Genomic DNA, 13,927 nt, shown 5'->3' on the forward strand with positions numbered 1-13,927 from the left:
TGCGGAGGCGCGGTGGAGGGGCGTGGCTGTTAAAATGATGCAATTTAGCCGCGCGAACCTCACGGACGCGTCAAGCATAAACCAACCTTAAAGCAGCAGCTTTGATGCGCCACCTGAGAGTAAATCTGTAAGGCTTGTCGCCAGCATTCAGACATTAATTCTGTTTGCTTCACAGCCAGACAGGACACGGGGGAAAAAAGTAATAAAACATGATTGTGAACGCTCCCTCAAGTCAAGTTTATTATATAGCCCATTTCATACACAAAACGGTAGCCCAATGTGCTTCACATAGTTAAAACAATCACAAGTGAAAGGAAATAGTTAAAATGTCACATCATGTTGTGTAAAATAAAATCAAAGAATATTGACACAGAACATAGTACACAAAAATAAAAGCATATAAAGTACAATTATTTACTTTAAAATATAGAACAAAGATAAAACAGCACAGAGTAGGTATACTTATAAAATGCATATAGAATAAATTTAACACAGCACAGATAGACCTAGTAGAGCACAGATGCAAGGATAGGTTAATCAGGGTATCTGCAGGTTTAAGGGAGCCAAATTTAAGACTTTTTAAGACCTTTTTTAAGGCCACTTAGACCAAATTTAAGCTACTTTTAAAATTAAATTTAAGCTAATATTTCCAGCTATTGCCTGGAACCGGTGCTAACCACGTCGCGAACGTAGGATTAGCCATCCAGTTACCATTAAACTTGCCCTTTCCCATGGCGCAAGCTCCCACTAGCTTAACCAGCTAATGTGCTCATCTAAAAAAAGCCCCCTTTCACAACCAACTGCATGTGTACGGTTCCGCTTACGCTAATATCACACACAAAAAATGCTGAAGACTAACTAGAAATTCAGGAAAACAAAAGGATCTTGTTTATTGGGTCTTTGGTAATTTAAGACCTTTGGAAACTGTATTTAAGGATTATTTGTCATTTTTAAGGATTTTTAAGGCCTTAAATTTGGAAAAGCTAATTTAAGACTTTTTAAGGACCCGCGGATACCCTGTTAATGGAAGGAATTAGGGGTGGGCAATATAAACAATATAAGGTAGAAACGATATAAAATTGGGTAATGATAGCTTTTGGCTATGTCGCAATAACGCAAAATTGCGATAATTCATGACGTCACTAAGATGTGCACCCTGCTGACATTGGGACAACAGAATAGCAGTGACTGCAAGCATGGAGTGGGCGGAGGAGGAGGCCTATATAACTCAAGTGGCATATATGTCCATATATTTATGTCAATATGTGTAACGCACAGCCTTCAGACCTGCGGAGAAAAAAACCTACAAGATGCAGAAAAAAAGGATAAACCTCCAACCTTCATATTGTCAGCAATAAACGCAGCAAAACTTAACTTTCATGATCAAAAAAACCCCATTAAAATTATTCAGACTATCAGGAGAGCAGGAACAAGTCTTATTTCTGATTTTACATTTTTTATTTCAATTCAAACTATTTAGACTTTTGTGTTTTCATCACATTTAGCTTGTATTTTATTTAAAATATCATCAGCTTTACAGGTTAGCTGTTCCTGTGTGCTTAAAAAGTTATGTTACTAACCTTCTAAAAAAATTACCAAATCATTCACATGAAGTAGATTTGTTATTCATTATCTGAAAGTATCTGATTAGTTTAAAAAACTAAATATGTTTTGTTCAATTTGGTTGTCAGAATGTCACTAGTTTACTTATACTTTTAAAAATATATATACTGATGTACTGAAATACAGAGAAATCAACTTGTGAGTACAATGCATGTTAATATAATAAGTATAGCATGTTTAACATAAGCACATTCACACATGGAAAGTATCTATGTAAATAAATCATATGGCAGTAACTCTGCTGTACTTTCATTGTGTAAAAGTAGCTCACAGGCCAAAAAAGGTTTGAGACCCCTGCAATAGATCATTTAGCCCTCGTGGATGCTTAGATGATTGTTTAAAGTTTTCTTTCAGCCAAATCTCGGTTCACAGAGCTCACAAGCAAAAGGCTTCTGTCATTTGTGGACTCTCATGTGTCTGTTTAAATTTGTCTTTTGGCTATATCTTTTGCTACAGAACTCACAAGCAAATGGCTTCTGTCCTGTGTGGACTCTCATGTGTTTGTTTAAACTTCCCTTTTCACTAAATCTATTCCCACAGAGCTCACAAGCAAAGGGCTTCTCTCCTGTGTGGACTCTCATGTGTACATCTAAAGACGCTTTTCGGCTAAATCTTTGTCCACAGGACTCACAAGCAAAAGGCTTCTGTCCTGTGTGGACTCTCATGTGTCTGTTTAAAGGTGACTTTAAGCTAAATTTCTTTCCACAGAGCTCACAAGCAAAAGGCTTCTCTTCTGTGTGGACTATCATGTGTGTGTTTAAAGCTGACTTTAAGCTAAATTTCTTTCCACAGAGCTCACAAGCAAAAGGCTTCTGTCCTGTGTGGACTCTCATGTGTGTGTTTAAATGTGTCTTTTGGCTATATCTTTTGCTACAGAGCTCACAAGCAAAAGGCTTCTGTCCTGTGTGGACTCTCATGTGTGTGTTTAAATGTGTCTTTTGGCTATATCTTTTGCTACAGAGCTCACAAGCAAAAGGCTTCTGTCCTGTGTGGACTCTCATGTGGATATCTAAAGACCCTTTTCGGCTAAATCGTTGTCCACAGAACTCACAAGCAAAAGGCTTCTGTCCTGTGTGGACTCTCATGTGTGTATTTAAATGTGTCTTTTGGCTATATCTTTTGCTACAGAGCTCACAAGCAAATGGCTTCTGTCCTGTGTGGACTCTCATGTGTTTGTTTAAACTTCCCTTGTCACTAAATCTATTCCCACAGAGCTCACAAGCAAAGGGCTTCTCTCCTGTGTGGACTCTCATGTGTACATCTGAAGACCCTTTTCGGCTAAATCGTTGTCCATAGAACTCACAAGCAAAAGGTTTGTGTCCTGTGTGGATTCTCATGTGTGTGTTTAAAGCTGATTTTAAGCTAAATTTCTTTCCACAGAGCTCACAAGCAAAAGGCTTCTGTCCTGTGTGGACTCTCATGTGACTGTTTAAAAGTGTCCTATGACTAAAGGATTTGTTGACAGTCCTAAAATCTGACTCAGAACACCTGTTCTCATTCCAGTCATTGTCTCCGTCTCCAGTTTCAGACCCAGAGTCTGACAGCTCAGAGACTTGAGTTGCATCATCATCATCATCATCATCCTCATCTCCAACGTCAGTCTCTGAAGAATCAGGAGTCAGTTCATGAGGGTTAAGATCTGGGTTCCGGCTAGTTTCTAGTCCACCAGTTTCTGCCGTCATCTGGTCAGCTGAGCTGCTGGTTGGAACATCTCCGTCTTCTATTTGCTTTTGATGAAGCTGTGAGAACAGAGGCTTCTCTTCATCTTCCTCACTCTTTATAGAAGCAACAGTGAATGGAAACCTGGCAGCATCAGTCTCCTCCTTCAAATGGAGATGCACCCTTTCCATACTGGGCCAGAGTTTCTCCTCTTCCTCCTTTATGTGGAGAAAATCTAAGTCCTGCTGGTTGACACCAGCGCTATGTTCTTCTAGAGCTTCTTCTTTAACCAGCACCACCTGTTGAAATGCTGTAGGAAACACAGAAACGGATGATGTGAATTACCAACAGCTGTAACTGTGTTTTCAAACATATAACAGGAGCCCTGACAAACAGCCAAGTAAAAGACGCATACTAACACCTATTATAAAAAGACCTTTTTTCCCTGCACACTGAACCAGGACATAAAAATTCAATGAGCTGCATACTGACTAGAAAGTTTGCCATTATAGCCTGGTGATATTGTGTGTGTGTGTGTGTGTGTGTGTGTGTGTGTGTTTGTCTTACATCCGCTGTGAGGACACATTTTTCACCTCTAACATGGGGACATATTAAAATTGTGAGGACATTTACTAGGTTATCACAGTGAATAAAAACCTAATTTGGTTTTAGAGGTATGGTGTGAATTAACTTATAGTTGAGGTTAGAGTTGGGAATACAGCAACAGTAGTTACTTAACCAGACTGGTAATCGAGAGAACTGGGAAATGGCCTGCCATTACCCTGGCCCACTCAGTGATTGCCGTCAGTCATGACATGCTTCATGTCTAAATAACCAATCCATCACGTGACTAATTGGGCCTGTATTGGCGCTTTCACGTCTGGGCAAGCACGGATCGGACTGTGTGGCATTTATCCGGTCCTGCACCAGTAGGTTTTGTTCACACACACTTCTCATGAACGGGGAAATCTCCTAGCTAGTGGGATGGGCCAAATAAAGCACAGAGAAAGTCAGCGGTGATTCCCTTAAACAATGGCTGTGCAGCTTAAATCTCTTTGTGTGTTTCTGTGTGTGTGTGTGTGTGTGTGTGTGTGTGTGTGTGTGTGTGTGTGTGTGTGTGTGTGTGTGTGTGTGTGTGTGTGTGTGTGTGCTTCTCACAGCAGTGAGGAGCAACGCAGCTTCAGTCAGAGGCAACATTGACTAAACAGTATCCATGATAATGAATTGCGCATGCAAGAAGGTCCCACTGCTTGGTTCAATCCGTCAATCGAAGGATCCCACTAACGGTAGGCATGTTTTTGAACCGGCCAATCGGTTGGTAATGGGGGTGTTGGACCTGTTCAGCCCAAAGCAGACCTCCTTGGTATGTGGGCCGAAAAACTAACTGGTTTAGTGCAGAAAATTACAAGACTACCTAGATATGGACACTTTAAAAGCTACCCAGTCTGGTCCATGCTGGCCCAGATGAGAAAGCACTATAAGTGACCATTTTGGAAGAACCATTTTAAGGTGGTGTTTTAGGGCCAATTGAGTTAACACGAAGTGCACATTGCGCAATAATGAGTATGCAGGGTGGGTTTGAGTGAGTAAGAAGAAACAATGGCTGCCAGGATTTGATAATCTGATCAGCATCACCTGACACCACTTCTAATTTTGACCTTTCATCATACTGGGACTTTTTTTCTAGGGTACAATGCGTACCTGTAAAATTTCCTGGTATTTATTAGTCCAAATCTCTGAGATTTCTGAAAAACATATCTGTGTTCAGAAAAGAACCAAGTAATGGAACTGGATAGCAAACACAGATATTATTTAACAAAGATGTTCAAAGCCTTTTCTCCGCCCGCAGCACAGAGCCGCATGAATAGAATAGACTATTATTCCCACAGTGGGGAAAATCACTCCTTACAACAGAACATACACTCAGAGAAAAAGAAGCTATTATTGTAACCTTCAACCACTAAAATCAATGAATAAAATAAAAACTTGGGTTTCCAGAAATATGCATCATAAAGGACACTGACATACTAATGTACATCAGTGCACAAGTATCGAACACATTCTGAATATTGCATTGATGTCATTGTGTAACAGAGCCATTATACACGTTTACTGCAGAGGGGATGAACGACTTATGGTAGCGTTCTGTTTTACATCTTGGATGTCTCAGTCTGCCGCTGTCCAAGGCCTCCACAGTGGAATGCAGTGGGTGAGAAGCTTTTTTAAGATGGAGGTCATCTTCACCATCATCCTCCTTTCACAGATCTCCTCTACTGAATGTAGTTGGCAGCTGGGAATTAACTTTGAAGAACCTCAGCCTCCTCATGACGTGGAGGCGGCTTTGGTCCTTCTTATACAGAGCATCTGTGTTGTTGATGCTTTTATGCTCTTTTTCTGCTCCAAAACATGAAAGTTAACAGGTGAGATGTTGCATTTTCATTTAAGATAAAATGATATTTTTATTTTGTTGTTGGCCCGTGAGAAAAGATTTAACTTACAGTAAAACAGGAAGTGGAAAGGCTGCAGATAAATGAATAGAATAGAAAATCCCTTTATTGTTCCTCAGTGGGGAAAGCTAGATGTCACAGCAGCGATGACACTTATTACAGGAGAAAAAAGGAGAATCCAAAATAAGAAAAATGAATAAACAAGGAAACATAAATCCTGAATAGATTTTAAAAATGCCGAATATACCACAAGTAATGAATACCACTGATGCCTTTTATTTAAAACTGACTTGCTCGTGTGTAATTTGGTTATTCCACATTCAGTGTTAATGCAGAAATATGTTTGTTTCCAAATTTAAAGGTTCAAAATTGCATATATGTTGATAAAGAGAATGAGCAAATTTGCCGTCACTTTTTCAAAAAATATTAAGTTTGGCCCTCGACTCCGTCCCAGAGTTTCATTTCGGCCCCGTGTGAGTTTGAGTTTGACACCCCTGCTTTAGGCAAACCAGCAGCACAACAAATATTTTCAAATAAGACTCACAAACCTGAGTCAACACCAGTCTCATCAAAGCTGGGGTTCTGTCGTTGTACTTTTTGTCTAAAAAACGTCCTTATGTCCATCTTCACTCATGTGTTTCAGGCAGAGAGTGTAGAAGAAGCCGGCTGCTGAAGGGCTTCTTCTTCAGTGGTGGAGGCTCAGGCAGGCTGTATACAAACTACTGCCAGCTGCTCCCTCTCTGTTGGACTTTGGTACTGCATGTTACTTCCGCGATTTAGATCCGGGGCTTTTCATAAAACATCCGGGGCTTCAGCCCAAGTAGCCGGGCCTAACACCGCCCTGCTGGTGACTGAGGAGTAGTGTTTCTCTGGAAGTCAAACACCGTCTCCTTTGTCTTACTGGTGTTCAAGCAAACACCAGTCAATAAAGTTTACGATGACTGACCTGTACTTCAGGTCACTCCCCACCAACACACAGCCAAGTCATCTGAGAACTTCTGGATGTGACAGCGCTGCTGGTGTTGTAGGTGAAATCCGAGGTATAGAAGGTGAATAGCAAACCTTTCTTTTCACTGCAAGTCAAAGCGTTAGGAAACGGCCGCGAAACATCCAAAATGTTCTCTCTCTGAGCCTCAGAACCTGGTTGAGCTGGAGAAAGTTTTCTGCCATCCAGGATTTGATGTCTAAATTGCAGTTAAAAAGTGCATCCATTGGCCGTGTGTCATCAGGACACGGAGATGCACAACCGCGTATCATTAGCATAACTGTGAAAGTTGACTCCATGTCTCCTGATGACACCACCAAGAGGGAGCATATAAAGGCTAAAAATAGGGCTGCACGATATTAGGAAAACCTGCGATATTCGATAACAGTGCTTAATATCGATATTACTCACGATGAATGAACAAATACTAAAGTATGCAGTGTTGATGTCGTCTGGCGTGTGACGTCTGCTCTGGGTTCAAAGCAAACAAAAACTACTGCATGAATTCCATTACAACATAACATTTTATTGCAAAAACAAGCAGCTGCACCTGCTACTGTATTAGCAGCAAACAACAAACTGCATGCATGCAGTTTCTCAGTGACTTTAAAACATCACCTCCGCCATAAAACTTTTTCTGATGCTCCAAATACAGAAAAACGTCCCTTACCAGGTTTTTTTTAATAAATTAAAAAATCAGAAAATAAGTTTAAATGTTAAATAATAGTTAACATCACTTAAATGCAACAGCAAATTCTCTCATTGCTACTGAACATTTTTTCCACTTATGTGGTTATGATATAAGGCTGTTGCTGCAACTGTGAAGTGAACTGTGCTGGGCCAAACTAGGAGAATATTAAGATTTTTTGAGCGAAAGAGAAAAACAATTGTCTACCTTTCAGAAGAAGAACTGGCAAAAAAAAAACTACATGGAAAATATGTGAAAACGTTTGTTTTTAACCCCAAATTGAACAAGTTTACCTAGATCTTAAAAAGCAGCTTAGATGATGAAACTGCAACTATGATTCTGATAACAAGCTAACAAATTGAACTAGCTCCTCTTAAGATAACTGGCTAGCAGAGCTTCTGACTGACAGTTTATGTGCAGCAGCAAATCAACTATCCTGATTAGGGTTGCCAACCATCCCTTGAAAAACGGAATCGTCCCGTATTTAGAAACAAAAGTGCACGTCTTGTATTGAGCTCAAAAGGGACGCACTTTGTCCCGTAATATAGTAAGGATCAAAATTAGTCTGTAGTCTATTACTGGAATTAACGCTTTGTTTGAAAGCCAGCCCTTCGCCTGCTCTGTGACCAATGAGCTGACCGCACGCTTACACACGAATATGACGATACAGATTACCGCTTATTTCATTGGTCGGGGAACGGTCGCTTGGGGAGAAGATACAGGTGTTGTGCCAAAAATCGACTCGCTGCCAAAAAATGATTAGCCACCGCGGGATCCCGCACGGTTAGGTAATTGCATTTCTAGACGAAGTTCCCCAGGATTTCGCCCTAAAACTCAGCATATCTAGCAATATGGACATTCAGAAAGCAGAGGTAACCTCTTCCGGTACTTAAACAGATGTTTATCGCGGCTATTAGTTTTTCCAGTTCGGAAGTTGTTTTAAGTGTTGCTATTTGTCTTAAACGTTCACAATGAGGATATATTAATCCTTTTTGCAATATTTGCGATTGAAAGATGGTTTGTGGTAAGAACTGGCTATCTTTATGTTACAGCCTTGATACTAAAAAATAAATAAACAATGTAAAATGGCGCCCTGTATTGAATGTAAACGTTGTATAAATGTAAATAAACAATTCTCCAGCGATTTGATTTTTTTCCCCTTCCTTTCTTTAGTCCACTTGACATGGAGCATTTTGATTCGATTTATGGCACAACACCGGAAGAAAACAGACGACAGCAAACAGCATGGCCAACAGGGAAACAAACGCTGACACTGCTGTACAAGTCTCGGACGACAGTACCCCTCCGAGAAAGAAGAAAAAAAGGCTTCAAAAATACAGGGAGGAATGGGAAAAGGAAAATTCCTGGCTGGAAAAAGTGTGCGATAACACCTATAAAGCACACTGCACTGTGTGCCGGCGCAGTTTTTCCATAGGGCATGGTGGACTGACTGACCTCAAGCAACATGCTTCTAGTAGTAGCCACATGAAAAACATAAAGGACATGAAAGCACGGGGAACCCTCGATCAGTTTGTCGTCCACAAGGCCACGGCAGAAGCAGATATGGTAAGTAAACATTGCTGTTTTAAACCCTCTGGTTAAGGTGAAGATATTTATATGAAGAAAAAAACCACTGTGTTGGGGCTTGTTTACTATTATTTTCATTATTTTTGTTGTCTGTTTTTTCATTAGTTTTTCTTTTTTGTTTATTTTTCAACTTGGGTGTTTAGTTTTGATGTAGCCTAGTCTTGGTTTATATGTTGTTTGGATAATTTTAAACTAAAAGAAAATTAAAATGAATGAGAGGTAAAACTGAGGGGGTAGGCTAAGTGTATACTTCTGCCTACTCCTTTTCAAACAACAAAAAAGGTTAATATGGGCATGTGCAATGAATATCTGTGGCATTTGGCCAGAAGTGTAGCTATACAGTAATATATATATATATATATATATATATATATATATATATATATATATATATATATATATATATATATATATATATATATATATATATATATATATACAGTTGTGGTCAGAAGTTTACATACACTTGTAAAAAATATAATATAATGGGCTCTACTGAGTGTCCCGTTATTTCTAAAACTCTGATTTTTCTCTGATAGAGTGATTGGAACAGATACTTCTTTGTCACAAAAAACATTCATGAAGTTTGGTTCTTTAATGTCTTTATTATGGGTTAACAGAGAAAAGTGATCACATTTGCTGGGTCACAAATATACATACAGCAACATGAACTAGCAATTTTGGTGACTTAGAAAAGTGTCAGTGAACTGAGCTTCATAGCATGGCCTCTTAACTTCTTGTGAGTGATTATGAGTGACTACAGCTGGTGACTTCTCTTAGGCCAGGTAAATAGGGCTCATTGGATACAAACGCCCACAAACGCTACAATGGGAAAGTCAAAGGAACTCAGCATGGATCTGAAAAAGCGAATTATTGACTTGAACAAGTCAGGAAAGTCACTTGGGGCCATTTCAAAGCAGTTGCAGGTCCCAAGAGCAACAGTGCAAACAATTGTTTGTAAGTATAAGGTACATGGCACTGTTTCATCACTGCCAAGATCAGGAAGAAAACGCAAGCTATCACCTGCTGCTGAGAGAAAATTGGTCAGGAGGGTAAAGAGTGAACCAAGAATCACCAAAAAGCAGATCTGCCAAGAATTAGAAGCTGCTGGAACACAGGTGTCATTGTCCACAGTCAAACGTGTTTTGCATCTCCATGGACTGAGAGGCTGCCGTGCAAGAAGGAAGCCCTTGCTCCAAAAGCGGCACCTTAAGGCTCGACTGAAGTTTGCTGCTGATCACATGGACAAAGATAAGACCTTCTGGAGGAAAGTTCTGTGGTCAGACGAAACGAAAATCGAGCTTTTTGGCCACAATGCCCAGCAATATGTTTGGAGGAGAAAAGGTGAGGCCTTTAACCCCAAGAACACCATGCCTACAGTCAAGCATGGTGGTGGGAATATTATGCTGTGGGGCTGTTTTGCTGCCAATGGAACTGGTGCTTTACAGAGAGTAAATAGGATAATGAAGAAGGAGGATTACCTTCACATTCTTCAACATAACCTAAAATCATCAGCACTAAGGTTGGGTCTTGGGCACAGTTGGGTGTTCCAAGAGGACAATGACCCCAAACACACATCAAAAGTGGTAAAGGAATGGCTAAATCAGGCTAGAATAAGGGTTTTAGAATGGCCTTCCCAAAGTCCTGACTTAAACCCCATTGAAAACATGTGGACAGTGCTGAAGAAACAAGTCCATGTCAGAAAGCCATCAAATTTAACTGAACTTCACCAATTCTGTCAAGAGGAGTGGTCAAAGATTCAACCAGAAGCTTGCCAGAAGCTTGTGGATGACTACCAAAAGCGCCTAATTGAAGTGAAAATGGCTAAGGGACATTTAACCAAATATTAGCACTGCTGTATGTATATTTGTGACCCAGCAAATGTGATCACTTTTCTCTGTTAACCCATAATAAAGACATTAAAGAACCGAACTTCATGAATGTTTTTTGTGACAAAGAAGTATCTGTTCCAATCACCCTATCAGAGAAAAAATCTGAGTTTTAGAAATAACGGGACACTCAGTAGAGCCATTATATTATATTTTTTACAAGTGTATGTAAACTTCTGACCACGACTGTATATTTCATTTACAGGTGACTGCTGCAGAGATAGCCCATGTCTACCACACTGTAAAGCACGGTTTAAGCTATAACTCAGCTGACTGTGCACTCAAACTGACTGTACGAACGCTGAATGACTCCAGTATTGCCAAGAAGATGTCCTGTGGGAGGACAAAAGCTGAAGCAGTTGTCACAGATGTCTTGTCTTCAAAGGCAATAGAAGAGGTGATCAAACAATTGAAAAGTTGTGCAACTCCACTCCCATTCTCTCTTCATACTGATGCTTCAAATAAGGGAAATTGGAAAATGTTTCCCTTGGCCTTGCAGTTTTTCACACCAGAGACTGGAGTTGTCAACAGTGTTACGTGAGGAAGTATGGGTTTCTGTGCCAAAGGTCGTATTTGCCCGGCTGGGTCAAAGCTGGGTCACGCAGCACCATTACTAGGGTTGTCACGGTAACCGGTATAGCGGTAAACCCCGGTAAAAAAGTTGACAATAAAAATAACCGTCCAGTTTTTAAAAAACAAAATGATCTCGGTGGGTTTACCGTGGCCGCGGTTTTGGCGCGGTGACCCTTACCAGCCACCGTCGCTTCAGCTGGCTGAAGTTCCCGCGGCGCACACACGCACTTTTTAGTTTGCAACGGCACCAAAACTTTGAAGCTGAAATAATGGCCGAAGGAGGAGACGGCAGCGCCCAGGACATCCATCAGCCCTCAAAGAAGACTAAATCGGAAGTATGGGCATATTTTGGATTTCTGAAAAATGCTGAGGGACAGTTAATAGAAGACGGCTATCCCGTCTGCAGAACGTGCAGGAAACAAGTGTCTGCAAAAGGCAGCAACACTTCGAATCTAATGGCACATCTGCGTGACCATCACCCACGTCTCTACAGCCAGTGCAAGGTAAGTTAACATTAGCATTTTAGCTTAAATGCATGACGTGAGGACTTGGTTGAGGGAGAATGCAACGAGTCACTATATACTGCAGCCGCAGCGTCCTCTGCCAGCATTTAAACCGTGTCACGGACACCCTGTTGCTGGATGAAGCATCTTATTTGTTGATGATGAAGAGAAATATACAATTAGTTCCTTGTCATTGATTTGTTTACTTATTCAATGCCATTTATACTTGAACATTTGGATTTGATTACATAGTGTAGTAGTTATTTTAGTAATTTGTTTAAAGTGGCTATTTATTTTAAATACATATTTTTAAGGTTGACTTGTACAGTGCTCAAGTCAAGTGTGGACTGGAGTTTTAGATTTTCATTTTGATAATGAAGAAAACAAGTATATGAGAAAACAAGTGGTGTTTCTTTGATTTGTTTACTTATTGTTTATGTTTTGAATGTTTGGATTTGTATAATTTAAACCTGCACTGACTACTGTAACATGTTCCAGAAAAAGAAGCTATTTGTTCCTTTACTTGTGAAAAGTTGCACTTTTGCTAAGGCTTTGTGTTATTTTAGGTTTAATAAACACTGTTAAACCTTTTCAAAACTATTTCAGTTTGTGTAGAACAGGACTATCAATGCTTTCTGAACATATGCAACACCGTTTAAAAAATACCGCGATAATACCGAAAACCGTGATAATTTTGGTCACAATAACCGTGAGGTTAAATTTTCATACCGTGACAACCCTAACCATTACGCTACAACAGGATATTGGATTTTATTGAAAATCCAGATGAGTCTGCAGAGGGAATAGTAAAATTAATACAAAGCTCTCTTGAAAATGTGGGGCTATCCCTAGATCAGGTTTCTGCATTCAGTGCTGACAATGCAATTGTCATTATGGCATCCACAACTCAGTCTTCACAAAAATGAAAGAGACCAACAAGGAGATCCTTCGTGGCAACTGCCATGCACATATTGTCCATAACACTGTGAAAAAAGCCCTGGACATGCTCTCAGTTGATGTGGAAAATATTGTCCTTAAGATATACAGCTTCTTTTCCACCTCTGCCAAAAGGAGAGAGTCCCTGAAGGAGTTCTGTGAATTTTGTGACGTTGAATTCCATGATATCCTGCGCCATGTTGTGACAAGATGGCTGTCACTCAACCCTGCAATCACCCGCCTTCTGCAGAACTGGGACCCGCTGAAGTCGTATCTCATCAGCATTGGTCAGGAATGTCCAAGGCGCCTGAAGGAATTGCTGAAGTTGACAGAAGATGCTGCTGGAGTTGAGGGAGAGGCAGACATTGTGGAGGTCTACCTCCTCTTCTGTAATAATGTCATGTGTCTGTTTGAAGAAGTGGTGAAAAAACTGGAGAAGAATGTTACCACATCTGTGGATCTCTATTCCATCATGGACTGTTTCCTGAAAAGACTTATTCAGAGAAGAGATGATGGCTTCTACGGGTACCTAACAAGACAGAAACTCCAGCATCTCTCGCCATCTGATACTGAAGTTGCCAGGCAGGAGTTTACAGCCTTTCTAGACACGGCCATCTGCTATGTCAGGAAGTGGTTTGACTTCTCAGAAGAAAACTGGCTCTGCCACCTGCAGCCCCTCTATCATCTGGGAAGATCTCGTTTGATGTCATGGAGAACATCGTTGAGCGGCTTCACCTGGTTGGCAGGTAAGAAGGAAACACTTGCTAGAAAAACGATAAACCATGTTTTAAAATTAATGATGGGTACAAATAACTAAATGGAATTGATAAGATAACTGTTATGATTCGCCCCTTTTTGTGCTTGTGTTTAACTTTTTCTCTGTTGTTTTTGTTCAGGTCAGCTGCAGCTCCTCTCAGGAATCCTCCCCTTCCCTGTGAGCCTCCTGGAGTGCTGCAGCTGAACCACATCATCTTGATTGCCCCTCACCCTATTTCAGGCCACTGCTGCCAGTCATCAGTGTGGAGTTGTCTTTGCTG

At 40.5% G+C, this 13,927-nt stretch overlaps 1 protein-coding gene across 4 annotated transcripts in view; it reads right to left on the minus strand.

Annotated features, from left to right (window-relative positions):
* Positions 1 to 213: 213 nt before the first annotated feature.
* Positions 214 to 13,927, minus strand: part of LOC107372476 (gastrula zinc finger protein XlCGF57.1-like) — a 37,460-nt gene continuing 23,746 nt past the window's right edge. For all 4 annotated transcript variants that reach the window (XM_054737890.2, XM_054737889.2, XM_054737886.2 and 1 more), the window contains exon 3: positions 214 to 3,592. In XM_054737890.2, coding sequence (XP_054593865.2) covers positions 2,019 to 3,592 — 1,574 coding nt within the window. In that variant the 3' untranslated portion in view covers positions 214 to 2,018. The remainder of the gene's footprint in view (positions 3,593 to 13,927) is intronic.

Source organism: Nothobranchius furzeri, chromosome 5 (genome assembly GCF_043380555.1).
Source record: "Nothobranchius furzeri strain GRZ-AD chromosome 5, NfurGRZ-RIMD1, whole genome shotgun sequence".
NCBI classification, from domain to species: Eukaryota; Metazoa; Chordata; class Actinopteri; order Cyprinodontiformes; family Nothobranchiidae; genus Nothobranchius; species Nothobranchius furzeri.